A 14448-nucleotide genomic window follows, 5' to 3' on the forward strand; every position below is an offset into this window, starting at 1 on the left:
AGAGCATGGAGTCACCTCCAGCCTCTGAGAGAGAAGACACTGCACTGTCCACTCTCTGAAGCTTTGCATGGTTTCTGGAAGGAAGTTCCAAGCAGAAAGCTTCACACTGCAGTCATCTAGCTGGGGAATTACAACGCTTTACGTTGGTGGGATGGGAACCAAGAGGAATGGTTGAGGTCTGTATCACAGAATGGCCAAGGTTTGAAGGGGCCACTGAAGATCATCTGGTCCAACCCCCCTGCCAAGCAGGATCACCTAGAGCACGTTGTGGAGGATGACATCCAGGTGGGTTTTGAAGATCTCCAGAGAAGGAGACTCCACAGCCTCTCTGGGCAACCTGTTTCTGGGCTCTGTCACCCTCACAGTAAGGAAATGCCCTCTAATATTCAGCTGGAACTTCCTGTACTTCATAGAATCATAGAATATCCCAGGTTGGAAGGGACCCACAAGGATAATGGAGTCCAACAAAGTTTGTGCCTGTTGCTTCTCGTCCTGTCGCTGGGCACAACTGAAAAGACACTGGCTCCACCCTCTTGACATCCTCCCCTCAAATATATATATACATTGATGAGGTCTCCCCTCAGTCTTCTCTTTTCCAGCCTAAACAGGCCCAGTTCTCCCAGCCTGTCCTCATACAACAGGTGCTTCAGTCCTCTGATCATCTTTGTAGCCCTCCTCTGGGCTCACTCCAGTAGTTCCATGTCCCTCTTGTGTTGGGGAGCCCAGAACTGGGCACAATGCTCAAATACTCAAGGTGTGGCCTCACCAGGGCTTAAGAGAGGTGGAGGATCACTTCCCTTGACCTGCTGGCAACACTCTTCCAAACGTACCCCAGGATCCCGTTGGCCTTCTTGGCCACAAGGGCACATTGCTGTCTCATGGTCAGCCTGCTGTCCACCAGGACTCCCAGGTCCCTCTCTGCAGAGCAGCTCTGCATCAGGTCAGCCCCCAGCCTGTACTGGTGCTTGGGGTTATTCCTCGGTAGGTGCAGGACCCTGCACTTGCCTTTGTTGAACTTCATGAGGTTCCTCTCAGCCCAAGCCTCTAGCCTGTCAAGGTCCCTCTGAATGGCAGCACATCCCCCTGGCATATCAGCCACTCCTCCCAGCTTTGTGTCATCAGCAAACTTGCTGAGGGTGCACTCCGTTCCATCATCCAGGTCATTGATGAATAAGTTGAACAACACTGGACCTGGTACCGAGCCGTAGGGGACAGTGGCCTCTAACTAGACTCTGCACCACGAAGCACAACCCTCTGAGCTCTGCCATCCATCCAGTTACGAATCCACTTCACTGCCCACTCACCTAGGCCGCACTTCCTGAGCTTGTCTATGAGAATATTATGGGAGGCAGTGTCTTGCTGAAGTCAAGGTAGACCACATCCACTGCTGTCTCGTCATCCACCCAGCTAGTCATCTCACCATAGAAGGCTATCTGTAGGCTAAACATAGGTGATACGAAAAAGAAAGAAGTTATCTTTTAAGACCACTTCTTAGGTGTCCATTACTATGCTATCCTCTGTAAGTGCTGAAGCTCACGCATTCATTCATGTTTAAAATAGATGCCTCTGAAAGTACTGAAATAAATGTGTCCTCACTACCACTTCAATCATCCAATTACTTGGCTAAAATTAGGTTCTGATTCAAAAGACTAAAACTGATGCTGCAGGTTTCCATAGTTACTGCCTTTTTATAAATTGTGCTCAGTTATCAAGTGAGGGTTCTCTTTTACCTACTAGCACTGGGCTTTGGCAGCTGTGATGGGCTCTTTCTTCCTTCTGCATCAACAGGGATATGGACTGATAAAGTCAGTTTATCTGCAGAAGGTTTTCACAGCTGTAAAGACTGGTATGTGGTCAACAGTTCTGTGGAAGGGGACCAAATTCAGCTGAATTTGCTTTCATTTGTGTTCATTCTGTAAGGTGGACACGATTAAAAACAAGCTATTCCTGACCAGGAGATCCAATGCCAAGAGAACATCTAATCCTGCCTTCAGCTAACCTGAAGATCCCTGACCTGAAATTTTCCTTCTTTGGGGAAGCAATCACAGCCAGCCATAGAGGTAGAGGCTAAGGCAGAAAGTGGCGGTGGTGGCTGTAGTTCCATACTGTTTATCCTGTGATTGCCCCATAGAAGCAGAGTGGCCTCCAGTGGCAGGAGGTGGCCATATGACCACTGTATCTGTGTTCTAAGCAGCAAACAGAAGGGGTGGTTGTCTGCAGATCTGAGTTACATACTGCAGCACCAGCCAGCAAATGCATCCTCCTTTTCACCTTCACAGCGGGATTTAGGATGCTCTGTGGGCCTGTTGTATACAGAATAGGCAGTGCAAAGATCTGTTCCTGTTGTTTGGAGCTTTGTCTTCTGAAATGTCTTTTGTTCTCTTTGCAACATTTCATTTTTCTAAACAGAGCCAACACCCCCCCTACTGCACCAGTCATCTGAAAACAGTCAGGATGCCACCTCTATCCTGGTCATTTCCAGAGTGAGGTTTGAGCCACAATTCAGACATCACAGTTTTTATAGATTTCTCTCCAAGTCCAAATTTTTGGGATGTGTCACCTAGCAGTCCTAAAATCAGCCCGCAGCAGAGGCCTGGGCAGCTGTTTGCTGCTCTAATATGTTCAGTTCAGTGCATTTGAGAAGGCTACATAGCATCAGGTTTGACCTGAAGGTGGCAGAAAGCCATGAATCCCCATAGGTGGAGGATTTTGTGTGGGGTCCACGTTTTTGTAGGCCATCTGGAACTCCATCCATAGGACTCACAATTTTTTCCTCTTTGTGTTCACCTGAGGTGACTCTTTCTGTAGTGGAAGCTCTGTCCTCCTTTACTGAACTCCACCTATACAATTTTCTGGTTCTCCATTGATCTATAATGTGGAATGGAAGGCGGAAGGTCTTATATCTTCCTGTAGTAACACAGAATAAAGCTGAGCTTGCCTTGCTGCCTTTCCTGCTTCCACCTGTATGAATTATTTCCTGTCTGAGTTTTTCATAGAGCAGAGAGAGTTGTGCTGGACTCATTTGCAATACACTATGCAGGCCCATTGTGTCAATTCAATAAGCACATGGTCACAGCAGGAAATGAAAAATACTTCAAAAGAAATTAGAGCTGATATGGGTAAACAGGATCCTATACACAAAATTTAAGCTTTCCATGAGCATTGCATTTCCTATCCAGATTTCTGTTTTTTTTTTTTTGTTTCAGATCCATGGACTGGTTTTATATTTGCAGGTAGTGAAGGATGTATTTGCCCTTAATAGCTGCTAGGAAGCTGGTTTACTATCAGACCAATAACCAGAATTATAAACGATTCACAAGGTAAATTGTAACAGCTCTTAAGTATGATCGTGATCACACTGGAGTCACTGCTATATATAAGTGATAAACAAATGAGTGATCAAAATACAGATACTAATATTGGTTTTACTCTTCAAGCTGAAGTCTGTATCACTTTCTTCTCAACAAGCATGTTAGAATGCAATGCTGGCTTTCCAACACAACAAATGTAGCAAAATAACTTCTCACCTGGAAGACAGTGGCAACTTCAGATATTTTGGATTTTAAATTGATGAACCCATGATACTGAGAGCTCCACTGAGGTCTCTGGGAACCGCTTTTGCAGAGGGGGATACAAGGAGCAGCCCCCAGCACCCCCCTGGCTTCCCCTGGAAGAGCTCCAGGGGCAGTGGCTGAAGGAAGAGGAGGGAGGGAGCCAGGGGAGTCGAGGGGGCAGAGAGGCCAGACAGGGGAAAGGGGCTGGGCTGGCCCTGGCTGCTGCCCCCACCACCTCAGCGCTCCCTTCCCAGGTATGCAGGGGCATGGCAGCCCCCCAGCCCTGAGCGCACTGTTCCTGCACTACTCACTCCCCTTTTAGCTTAATGCATTAAAACAGAGGCAGGATGGCTGGTGCTCTGTCTGCCCACATACATTTACAGTGCTTTTATAAGGTGAAAATAAACTTTTTTTATTATATTTTTTGGTCTGTTTTCAACTAAGAACTTAAAAAAATTCAGAAAACTAACTGTATCCTGAGCTGTATCAGAAAAAGTGTAGCTAGCAGGCTGAGGGAGGTGATTCTCCTCATCTACTGCACTTTCGTGAGACCCCACCTGGAGCGCTGCATTCAGCTCTGGGACCCCCAGCACAAGGACATGGACCTATCAGAGTGAATCCAGAGGAGGGCCATGAAGATGATCAGAGGGCTGGAGCACCTCTTCTATGCAAAAAGGTTGAGAATAGAGAAAGCTAAATAATCCCAGCTTTCTCAGAAGGCTCTAGGAAGACCTTATAGTGGCCTTCCAACATTTAAAGGGGGCCAACAGGAAAGCTGGGGAGGGACTCTTTACCAGGGATTGTAGTGACAGGACAAGGAGTAGCAGTTTTAAACTAAAAGGGGGTAGATTTAGGTTGGATTAGGAAGAAATTCTTCACTATGAAAGCACTGGAACAGGTTGCTAAGAGAAGCTGTGGATGCCCCATCCCTGGAAGTGCTCAAGGCCAGACTGGATGGGGCTTTGGGCAGCCTGGGCTGATGGGAGGTGTTCCTACCCATGGCAGGTGGGACAGACTTAGATGATCTTTAAGTCTTTCTAACCCAATCCATTCTATGGTTTTGTGAAAAATGATCACAATGGGCCACAGATGTGGTGAAATGCTCAAATAAAAATCCATCTACTGTAGATTGCAGTCATTGTCTTACCCTAAAAATCTTTGCAGTGCATCACAAACATTCATATGCTGCAACTCCCAGAGTCCAGCATCTGATTAGACTGGCAGGTGACATGGGGAAGCCTGGGCTTGTGTACATGCTGGCACAGTGATGCAGCAGACAAAAGTGTAGTCCTCATTTTGGTGAGGAACGCCTTAAACTGGCTCCTGAGCAAGACCAACAGCTAGCTGCTTTCCCAAACAGTTTATATCTGTGGAAGCAAGACAGCATAGCTACAGCTGTAGAAGGATATTACCTAAGAAGGCGGATGTTTTCATAGGAGGAAAAGTCTCTTCTTGTGGTAAGAGAGTGAGAGGAGCTTGAGGCTGCTCTGTGTGTTGTGCTCATGGCCACAGCAGGCTGTGTAGTCAGCAGATCAATGTTTGCTTTCACATATCTCGTAATATGCAGGCAGAGCTATTTGCTATCTGAGACAATTGTTTTAACACAAAGTGGTGTAAGATTACTTTCTTATAATGAGATAGGTAATTTTACTTAAAATAAGTGTCACCATGGACAGTAACATGAGACTGAGCTGGAAGTCACCCCACGACTACCCCCTGCTTTGCAGCTGGATGTTGGAGCAGTGGGGGTTTACGGATCTCCCACAGCATATGTGCTATAATTACCCTGTTTAATGTTACTGACTTTAAAGTCAAGCAGTGGGCTAAAGCTACAGGCTCCTCAGTGGGAAAAAGATTACCTTTTGTTCATTCCTCCCATCTACGAGTCATTAGTGCAGAACAGGTCAAACAGATGGGAGGGCAGAAAGCGAGAATTATTTATTTGCTTTTCCTTTAAGATTCCAAATTAGCATTGTCTTTAGAGATGGACAGGATTGTTTGTCGAACTGATAGTTAAAACAGTTCAACTTTGTTCTGGCTGAATCATTTCCACTCCTTTTAGTTCAATATATATAATTTTATCATGCTGCTGATGGATTTTTGCTTGCTTTTTGTTGTTGCTGCTGTTGTTTGTTTGTTTCAAAAAAAAAATTAAATGGGCTTTTTAATCCCAAAAAGGCTTAGGGAGGATCACTGAAGTCAAAATGTCTGCAGAGATCCTCCAAATGACACGGGGCGGGTTTTTCAGTGCACACTGTTTGCATTTGATGTGCTGCTTCAGAATCAGTGCAGAATGTCAGGCTCTTTATAAGAGTGAATATTCATTAAGCCTGCCAGAGGCAGAAAATGCAGTCAGTACAGCATCAGCGGAGGAGGCAGGGAAGGGAGAAATCAGGTTAATGACTAGCTTTCTCTGCAGTTTGCTTCCTGCTTATTGCCTGATCTCCATTTTAAATAAATTCATTTAATTAATGCGTATTGCTACTTTGACCTGGGGACAGAAGGGTCTGTGATTAATGATGGGCTATTCCTCTATTCCTAGTCTCACAGCAGCTTTAGTTGGCATGTTCTGGTAAATAGGAAAGAAAAAAAAATTCTAAAAGGTTTCTTTTGAATTTAATAATAATTGATGATTTGATTGAAATCTTTTATCTAATGATCTTCTATGTCCATGAGCCACCAAAATTTTTAAGACAGGGACAAAGCAGTGAACAGAAAGCAAGCTGCTGTCTTGGCTGAGGATGTCAGACAGTCAAAAATGTCTCTGCAGAGAGACAGAGCTGCACAGAAATGCTTTTCTTTCCTCCCCCTTGATCAGGACACATCTGTTCTAACACAAGTTGGCCTTCTTCTGACAACGGTTCTCTAAGAAAGAAGCAGAGGCATAGGAGGTAGAGACAATGTACATGACACTCAAGATATATGGCCAGCTCGCATTATGGGAGTGAACACCACCTGTTTCTAATAAACACCAGATTGGAGCTGTGTGGCTATGCAAGGACAGGAAGAAAACACGTGCACCCCCCACAAAGGAGAGAAAAATGTTAGTGAGATAGAAACTGCAGTTTTTGTCTAGGCTTGATGGGCTATTGATTTGTGAGCTGAGAGATGCCATGTCCTGTGAACAGGCATTTTACCCCTACATTTAGAAGACATCTCAATTTCAGTCTGTTTGTACCCATCACTCAGCATTTCAACGCTGTTCCACTTACATATGAGCTTGAGTGGTTTTACAAGCTGGTATACGCCAACCCTTCAATTGAGTGAATTCACAAATGCTGCCTTTGGAAAGACAGCACTGTAAATCTCAGTGACAGACCTGTACTTTGGAATTTTGCAGCAGTGTCACTTAAGAACTAAACTGTACCTGTGCCATTGCAGTCATAACTAAAACAGTCTTCTAAGAGGTAGAAATGGTGCCACCATCACAACATGGCTGATCTTTCTCAGGTATTTCTAAACAGAAGATGCTAATGCCTGCGTAAATGAAAATCCCATGGAGGGATTAGGGCTGAGAAAGTGGTCTTACCTTGCAGATAGTTGCGCAGGGGTTTTTTTGTGGCTGTCACTGTTAAACCACTGTTAAAGAGATTAGTTTCAAACTTTTTTTTTTTTTTTTAACACTCTGGCATTGTCATTAGTACAACATGCCCTGAGCCATGCTTAGCTTGCTTCCAAGCATGGAATTCATCTCATTTTACATTAGCTACCCAGAACACAGCTGTCTAGTTTATATTGGCTGTCCAGGCTTTATTTGTAGTTAAGGAAGCAAAGGTAAGACAGCTCCAGCAGAAAGAGGAAATGAGCAAAGAAAATTCAATGCAGCTAAAAATAGGTGTTTAAGGTGAGTTGAATTGCTTTCTGAGTATGAATAGACTGGATGCCTACTGTTTTGGTGGCAAAAGTTAGGAAGTGGATCACATCTAAGAAAAAAAAAAGAAGAAGAAGAACAAGAACAAGAAGAAGAAGAAGAAAAAAAGATGCCTACAGTGTCCACAGGCTCACTTTTGGGGACCCCATGCTTTGTAGTAGGTACATGGGCTCCCTGCCCAGGGCATTGGGAGAATTAGGTACCTCTGACAAACCTGCATGCTGAGACCAGGACTTCCTGGAGCACACGAACAAGATGCTCTGTGCTCAGTGGGTTGACATATCTCACCTGCAGCCTGCTTCCTTTCTGGGACCATAAAGCCTATACCATCTGCATGATGCTTTCTATCTGTGTGTAGGAAATCAGGTGGTTTCAGAGCAAATACAACTTGTTGAACACGTGTTTATTGACTGTGATTGTATGTTTTTCAAGCCCTGTGAGAGGTGGAGGGCTACAGTATATGACCTGTAAGTGCCTCTGGAAAAGAAAAAACTAGCTAGACACCATATTCTAATGGTTCAAGCTTTCAGCTGTGTGATTTTAGGATTTGGGTTTTTCTTTTTGTTTTCTTTTGCATCCAGATCTGTCTGTGCATTTCAGGTAACAGTTACTGGAAAGAAAAAGAAGTATTTTGAAAGACAACCTAAAAATCCTTTCCCCACAGCTGAATACATGGACTACACTGAGACTCATATTCCTCAGTCTCAGAAGTTGTAGGTTCCATTTAAAGTCCACTGAGACGCTTTTGAGAGTATGAAAAAATGGAAGGGGTGAAAAGTTCATTTTCCATTTTAGTGTGCATACACAGAGGCAAGGAAGCATCAGGAGCTGCAGGTGCAGCCTAGATTTTGAGTTCTGCTACATGCACTCATTTTAAAAATAAATCATTTGGTTATTCAACATGAAGACTGCTGTATTCCTTGAGAATAAGGCAAAGAGGAGAAGGGGAAAGTCTCCAAAGTAATCCTTTGAGTAACGCCAAGAAATGGCCAGTCTTTGCACTTTTATGTAAGCCATGTGGTGAAATAAAACAACCACCTATGTAGCTGTCAGAAGAAATTTAATGTTTTAAATTCAATGGCTGGGGAATTTTCTTTATTTAGATATTCCTCCAAATTTAATAACTTTAAAGCATTTAATAAGATCCAGAAAACATGCAAGAGAAGCACAATTAATCTTGTTAAATGCAAAATAGCATCCAAGTGGAAAGTTTTTTGTTGTTAAATTCCTGCTGATAGGAAACAGAAGAGATGCTTAAGGGAGCTTTGGAAACTAGGTGGTACACGACATTTATTCTTGATCTGAAATACCTAAACATACAGCACTCTTAGGATGGCTGAACTGTGACCTTCCAGCCTGCAAATCCAGATAAAAGCACATGTTGCCAGGTAAATCAAGCAGAAGTGAAATTTCCTGAGGAGGCTGTTGAAGCCTCACTGCTAGGAAATGATGGCTATTAACTCATTACGTTCTGTCTGTCTCATTCTTTTTGTATGTGAGCTCTCCACACAGCTGTAAGGATAATTGGTTTCCTTTGACTTAGTGAGTATTAAGGAGTATTAATATGCTTACTTTGTATGGCAACAAACATTCAAGGGCTGGGGAGAAAAAACACACAGAAATGCAGGCAAGCCCCTTAGTCTTTAGATGAACAGAATCCTGATTGTAGGGTTGATATCATGGGTTTGTTGTGTTTGGATACATTATATCAGATGGATTTGTGATAAATGTTTCTGACTTCATCTGGTGAGTGGATTTGTCTGGGCAGAACCAGATTAAAGGGTCAATATCCTGTTCTGAATTAGATTTCAGTAATGCAGGCGTGTACGTGCAGCCTGTTAGCCTGGCAAGGGTTTTCATTCAAGGAAAAAAAAAGATTATGCACTGTGAGGATATCCTCTATTCTTAAATGGTTCTTGCAGGTTACCATAACTGTGTAGTAAAATGGGTAATATTAAGTAAATATTGCATAATATTAAGTCACTGTCATTGCTTCATGTTCTATCTCCAACTGATTATGGTCACATAAAAATAACATTGGCACATGTTAAAACAGAACATGTTTTTTGGCTGTGCAGTGGTGGCAATAAGGTACATTGAGTGCTGTTGTAACCCTAAAACTTCAAAACAGTTTTTAGGCTATTCACTGTTACAGGGCTTCTCCTGACCACAGCAAGGATGGTTCAAAAATGGTTTAAAGTCACCTTCAGTGTTCTGTTTGATTGTTTGTTTGTTTGCAGTTTTGTTTTGTTTTGTTTCCAGACAGGAACAGAAAAAGAGAATTGGGTCTGGGCCAATGTTGTTTGAAATGAATGCTGCATGGGCTTTTTGGGAAGGAGGAAGGTATTATTTGTCAAATAGGCCTTAATTTATTGTGTGTGATGTGAAAGCTCATGTTTTTTGTATTGCTGAAGAGACAAATGAATAATAATTTGGAAATAGGCCAAGACACATGATGTTCAACTTTGTAATTTATGGTCTCAAAGAAATAAAAGCAATCTGAAAGGTACCTGACCAAAATACTCTATTAAGCAGAAATGAAAGCTGGTTCATATTAATGTGCTTAGTAAGTAAGGGCTTGTTAGGACATTTCCATTATCAAAAAGAAACATTAAAAAAAAACCCTGAAGCTGAAAGTTAAGGTCATAGGAAATTTTCAGAAAAGCTACAACTGATAAAATAGAGGAACTTTCACATTAATAATAACTTCAAAGAAGATATTTTAGACTAGGGAGATTAGGTTAAGGTCGCTAAAATACTTCTGCATTTCCTGGGAAGAACATGAAGTCAAATCTTCATCATCAAATACAGTCTTAGAGAAAAAAGAATTGTAGAAGCTCTTCTAAATCTTGATTAAACATCAGATTGCAAAAGCAATCATATCACCTCTTTTAAAAGGATTGCCTATGACAAACCTATTACACAGACAGTCTCAGAGACAGTGGTGATGTATCAAGTATACAAGTTCCTTTGGCTCCTTAACATGGACATACTGCATAGGTATGAAAAAAAATGAGAAGAATCATGCTTTTCAGAATTGTATTTCTCTGCCAGGCAGGAGAAAAAATTGTCAAGCAGTAAAATGTGTCCTTTAGCTTTTGAATCAGGAAAGCCTTATGTCTACACACAACATACGCTTTATTGCATAACATAGAAAATTCTATGAACACCATTACCGAAGATGAAGAATCTTGAAAGAACCAGAAATACTGCTCAGGAGATCATCAGGAGATACTGCTCACTTCATGAAGTGGTTGCTAAAGGAAGTGCAGCATTGTTCATTGCTATTACAGGGGTGCAGGACAGTCAGCAGCTGAAGTTTGCTGAATAGCATCCTCTTGTCTGGCAAAACACTGGAGATCTCCACCTAGATTTTCTGCTTTGTTTCCTCTTCCCCCATCTTTCACTAGTGTGAGACCTAGGATTTCTCTGTTCCTTCTTCTTTCCGTGTCCAGCCTTCTCTTCTAAGGGATGTGCAGTCTTTCTGTGACGGTTTCCCAACCCTTCCTTGCAGCAATGTTGATCCCACTCCCTTCTTCCCCACTGGATATCTTCACCTGTTCAGCTGGACAGCTCTGATGCAGAGCATGATATCGAGACTTAATCAGATCCATGAGATTGGCATTGTTTGTGTGGTATTGCAAGAATTTATGTGTGGCTAGTAGTGTTACAAATGTGACAGGTCAATACTGCACTTTTAGGGTGTAGATAAGAACATTTTCATCAGATTGGAGGGCTTTAGGATCAATGCACAAGCACTGAGCTTTCACCTGATCAGAATTCCTGTTACTTAAGTACTTAAAATAATATATTAAAGTGAATATTTTGGTACAATTCAAATTTTGGAGTTATGTAAATTACAAATAATTTTCAGAGTTTAAGAAGAAAGAAAACAAGCAGGTTTTAAGACTATCAAAGAGCCTGATTTGTGTTGCATCTCTTTGTGCTATATGCTCAATATGTATCTTTGCCAGAGAAACACACATAAAAATGTCTATCTTACTGGGTCAATCATGGCAAAGTCATAGAGGCAAAATTAAAAATTTGCTTCATAGTGCAAGCCTAAAGCTGGGGACAGAACTTCACTTTATATTTGCCTGTATGAAATAGTGATCTCTTATTTCAAGCACTTCAAATTCAAAAGAAAAACTGAGAACAGTTATACGTCAAGGCACAACATGGGATCCAGAGCAATATGTGGGGAGAATCTGTGCATGCTAGCACTGAGCAGCTTGGACGTGAACCAGCCAGTAACACCCAGATGAGCAGCCAAGCCACCAAGAGTCAGCATAGACCCAGGCTAAAGCCATAGCTTTCAAACGTGAAGCTGATACTCACTGAGTGTTTGTACGTACTGATGTTTTAAGCTTTTCTTGCTGTTTCTTGACTTTTTCAGAACCTGAGGCAGGAGAGGTGTCCCCACCCGTGGGAGCTGGTGTGAACAGCAACAGCTGGACCTTTAAGTTTGGACCGGGCAATCCCAAACAAGGTGGTCCTGGTGAGTTGCCAGACAAATTCATTATCCCAGGATCTCCTGCAATCATCTCCATCCGGCAGGAGCCACCAAACAGCCAAATTGACAAAAGTGACTTCATAACCTTTGGCAAGAAGGAAGAGACCAAGAAAAAGAAGAAAAAGAAGAAGGGAAACAAGACTCAGGAGAAAAAAGAAAAGGGCAACAGCACTACTGAGAACAGTGATCAGTGAGGGGTTTATACTGAAAGAACCCACTTAGCCAGTTTTTGTAATAATGGCAGATTTCTCCTATGTAGCAACTCCCAATTTCTTCCTACTGTTAACAAATTTCCTGTATGTACAGACTTAAGAAAATCAGCAGGAAATTCACAGTGTCTGTCTAAATTTCTTAACAGGTTTTGTCTTAAAAAGCTTTATTAAGTCTGGTGTTAACTCTTTTTCTCCACTCTGGCTTGTTTTCAGAATCTAAAAAGCAGACACAAGTTTCCTTTCTCCTACGCCGAAAAGGAGAATCTTCACAGTACAGCCAGTGAGAGGTTGGAATCTCTGCACTGTGGTTCCTGTGCTCCTGTCTTGATGACACTTACAGGACAGGTTTAAAAGTTTTAATATGGTGCACCCTCTATCTGATTGGAAATCTTTGTGTGCAGATGTCAGCTAGGTGATATGAGACCAGGTTGTAAGATGCAAGAAGAGCTGGTAAATATGCAACAAAGGAAACACCTAATGAACATACATGTTCAAAGATGTTCAGGCTGGGGAGGAAATGTCTGAAAGATGACCAGACTTTTCAAACCTTGGGAAGTCACTGTGTGGGAATACTGAGCCCTATACATGACGTATTTTACACACTCCTGAAAATAAAACCTCACATTTACAGCTCTTTAAGATACCATAAATTTTATGTCTTTACCAAACAAGCCATTGGGAAAATTGTCCCTTAGAGCCCTGCATTACCCTGGCAAGGCTAGCCCTGTGAGTATAAGAAGGGCTGGGCTGACATCCCAGGAATGTAACTGACTGTGATGCTCTGTGTCCCTGTTGCCACTCTAACATTATTTTGCACATTATGTCTCTGAAAAGGTCAGAGTTTCTCCATGACACTTATGCAAAAGAGAGGAAAAAAGAAATGTTAACTATGCTATTTGTTATTTGAGATATTTATTTATAAAGAAATATAGCTGTAAATGTTAAAGAAATATGATGCCCTTTAACCCAAACAGAAGTCAGTCTAGAGCCATTATAAATTATGATTGCTGCTATTAAAGTGCTTTAGAAAAATTGCCTGAAACATCTGTATTATATCGGCCACTTGCCAATAACAGCTTTATTCTGTCGGGTCACTTGGGGGCTGCCTCTTGCATGTATTAATAAATACAGTAATATATATTTTTTTTTGCATTAATCTGCACTTTGAATACACCTTTGCAAAGAAACTGTCCTAATATGAAGAAGGAGAAGAAAACTCCTCACACAAGTGGATTTATATAACCTGCTAGTTCTGTGCAGTACCTTGGTGTTACCTCCCACACAATCTTTTCTGATTTTAATTTTACTTTTTCTATGAGATTATGAATTTCTGACCCTACTAACACTCATTATGTAAAATTCAAGTACTGTATGTATGCTGTATGCTCTTATAAGAATCCTGAAATATTTATTCTGTGCTTGTGTATGTGAATGTCAATGCAACTATTATTAGAGTGGACTTTAAGCTTTACCGTTGAATGTAAATTCATTATTTCTTTTTTTGTACACTTGTGAAAAAGTGAAGTAGTGTTAATTTTTTAAGCCACTGTTGATTATCAGTTGTTTTCTTTTGTGTGTGTATGAAACACAAGTAAAATATCTTTCTTAAATCAATCCATGCATGCATTTTGGGATTTATTGGTAATAACCTGTGAAGCTAAAGCTCTGTGAATTACAAAACCTAAGGATAGGATGGAGTACTGAATGCGATTGAAGATGTTGATCTAAAACTAATACATGTATTTTTAAAAAGAATATAGCAGATGAGGGAATTCCAAAGAGTTTTCTACATCATTGTACATTCACAGAATAAAGCTCAAGTGTCATATTAATTGGAACCATGTAAAAACTACATAGCTCTAAAATTTCAAACAGTCCTTTTAATCTAGGATCAAAGAGAATAGCTGGATTCCTTGAGACATGTCCTGGATGTTACAAGTTTCCAAACTGCTGACAGTTCAGAATAGGTCAATTCCTATTCATTTAAATCTGCTGCAAGTCTTAAAACATCACGGATGGTAAAGCTCTAATAAAAGAATTAATACCTCAAAATGTGAACCACCAATGGCCTCATGTGGTCTATCTAGTTTTCTGTTGCTACCACTCTTGTTTTAATGGCAATAAAAGAGATGCTGCTTGAGAAAGGGAATCCTTCAGTTTTAAAGGCTAGCTGAGAGGGAAAAGCTTAAGATTTGGGGAGGGAGCTGTTCTTTAATTTGGCCTTGCAAAGGATATGCAACTGTGCTATGCATGTAAATTTAGACTTAGGGTGGTGTTTTTGTTTTTTAGTGTGTGTGT

General features: G+C 41.5%; 1 protein-coding gene across 6 annotated transcripts in view; it reads left to right on the forward strand.

Moving 5' to 3' along the window:
* LOC106049464 (protocadherin alpha-C2-like) overlaps positions 1–13764 on the forward strand; it is a 110371-nt gene extending 96607 nt beyond the window's left edge. For 5 of the 6 annotated variants that reach the window (XM_066977208.1, XM_066977207.1, XM_048055120.2 and 2 more), the window contains one exon: positions 11822–13764. In XM_066977208.1, coding sequence (XP_066833309.1) covers positions 11822–12132 — 311 coding nt within the window. In that variant the 3' untranslated portion in view covers positions 12133–13764. The remainder of the gene's footprint in view (positions 1–11821) is intronic. The other variant, XM_048055119.2, reaches the window with a different exon arrangement.
* The last annotated feature ends 684 nt before the right edge of the window (positions 13765–14448 follow it).

The sequence above is a fragment of the Anser cygnoides genome, chromosome 14 (assembly GCF_040182565.1).
Source record: "Anser cygnoides isolate HZ-2024a breed goose chromosome 14, Taihu_goose_T2T_genome, whole genome shotgun sequence".
In the NCBI taxonomy this organism is placed as follows: Eukaryota; Metazoa; Chordata; class Aves; order Anseriformes; family Anatidae; genus Anser; species Anser cygnoides.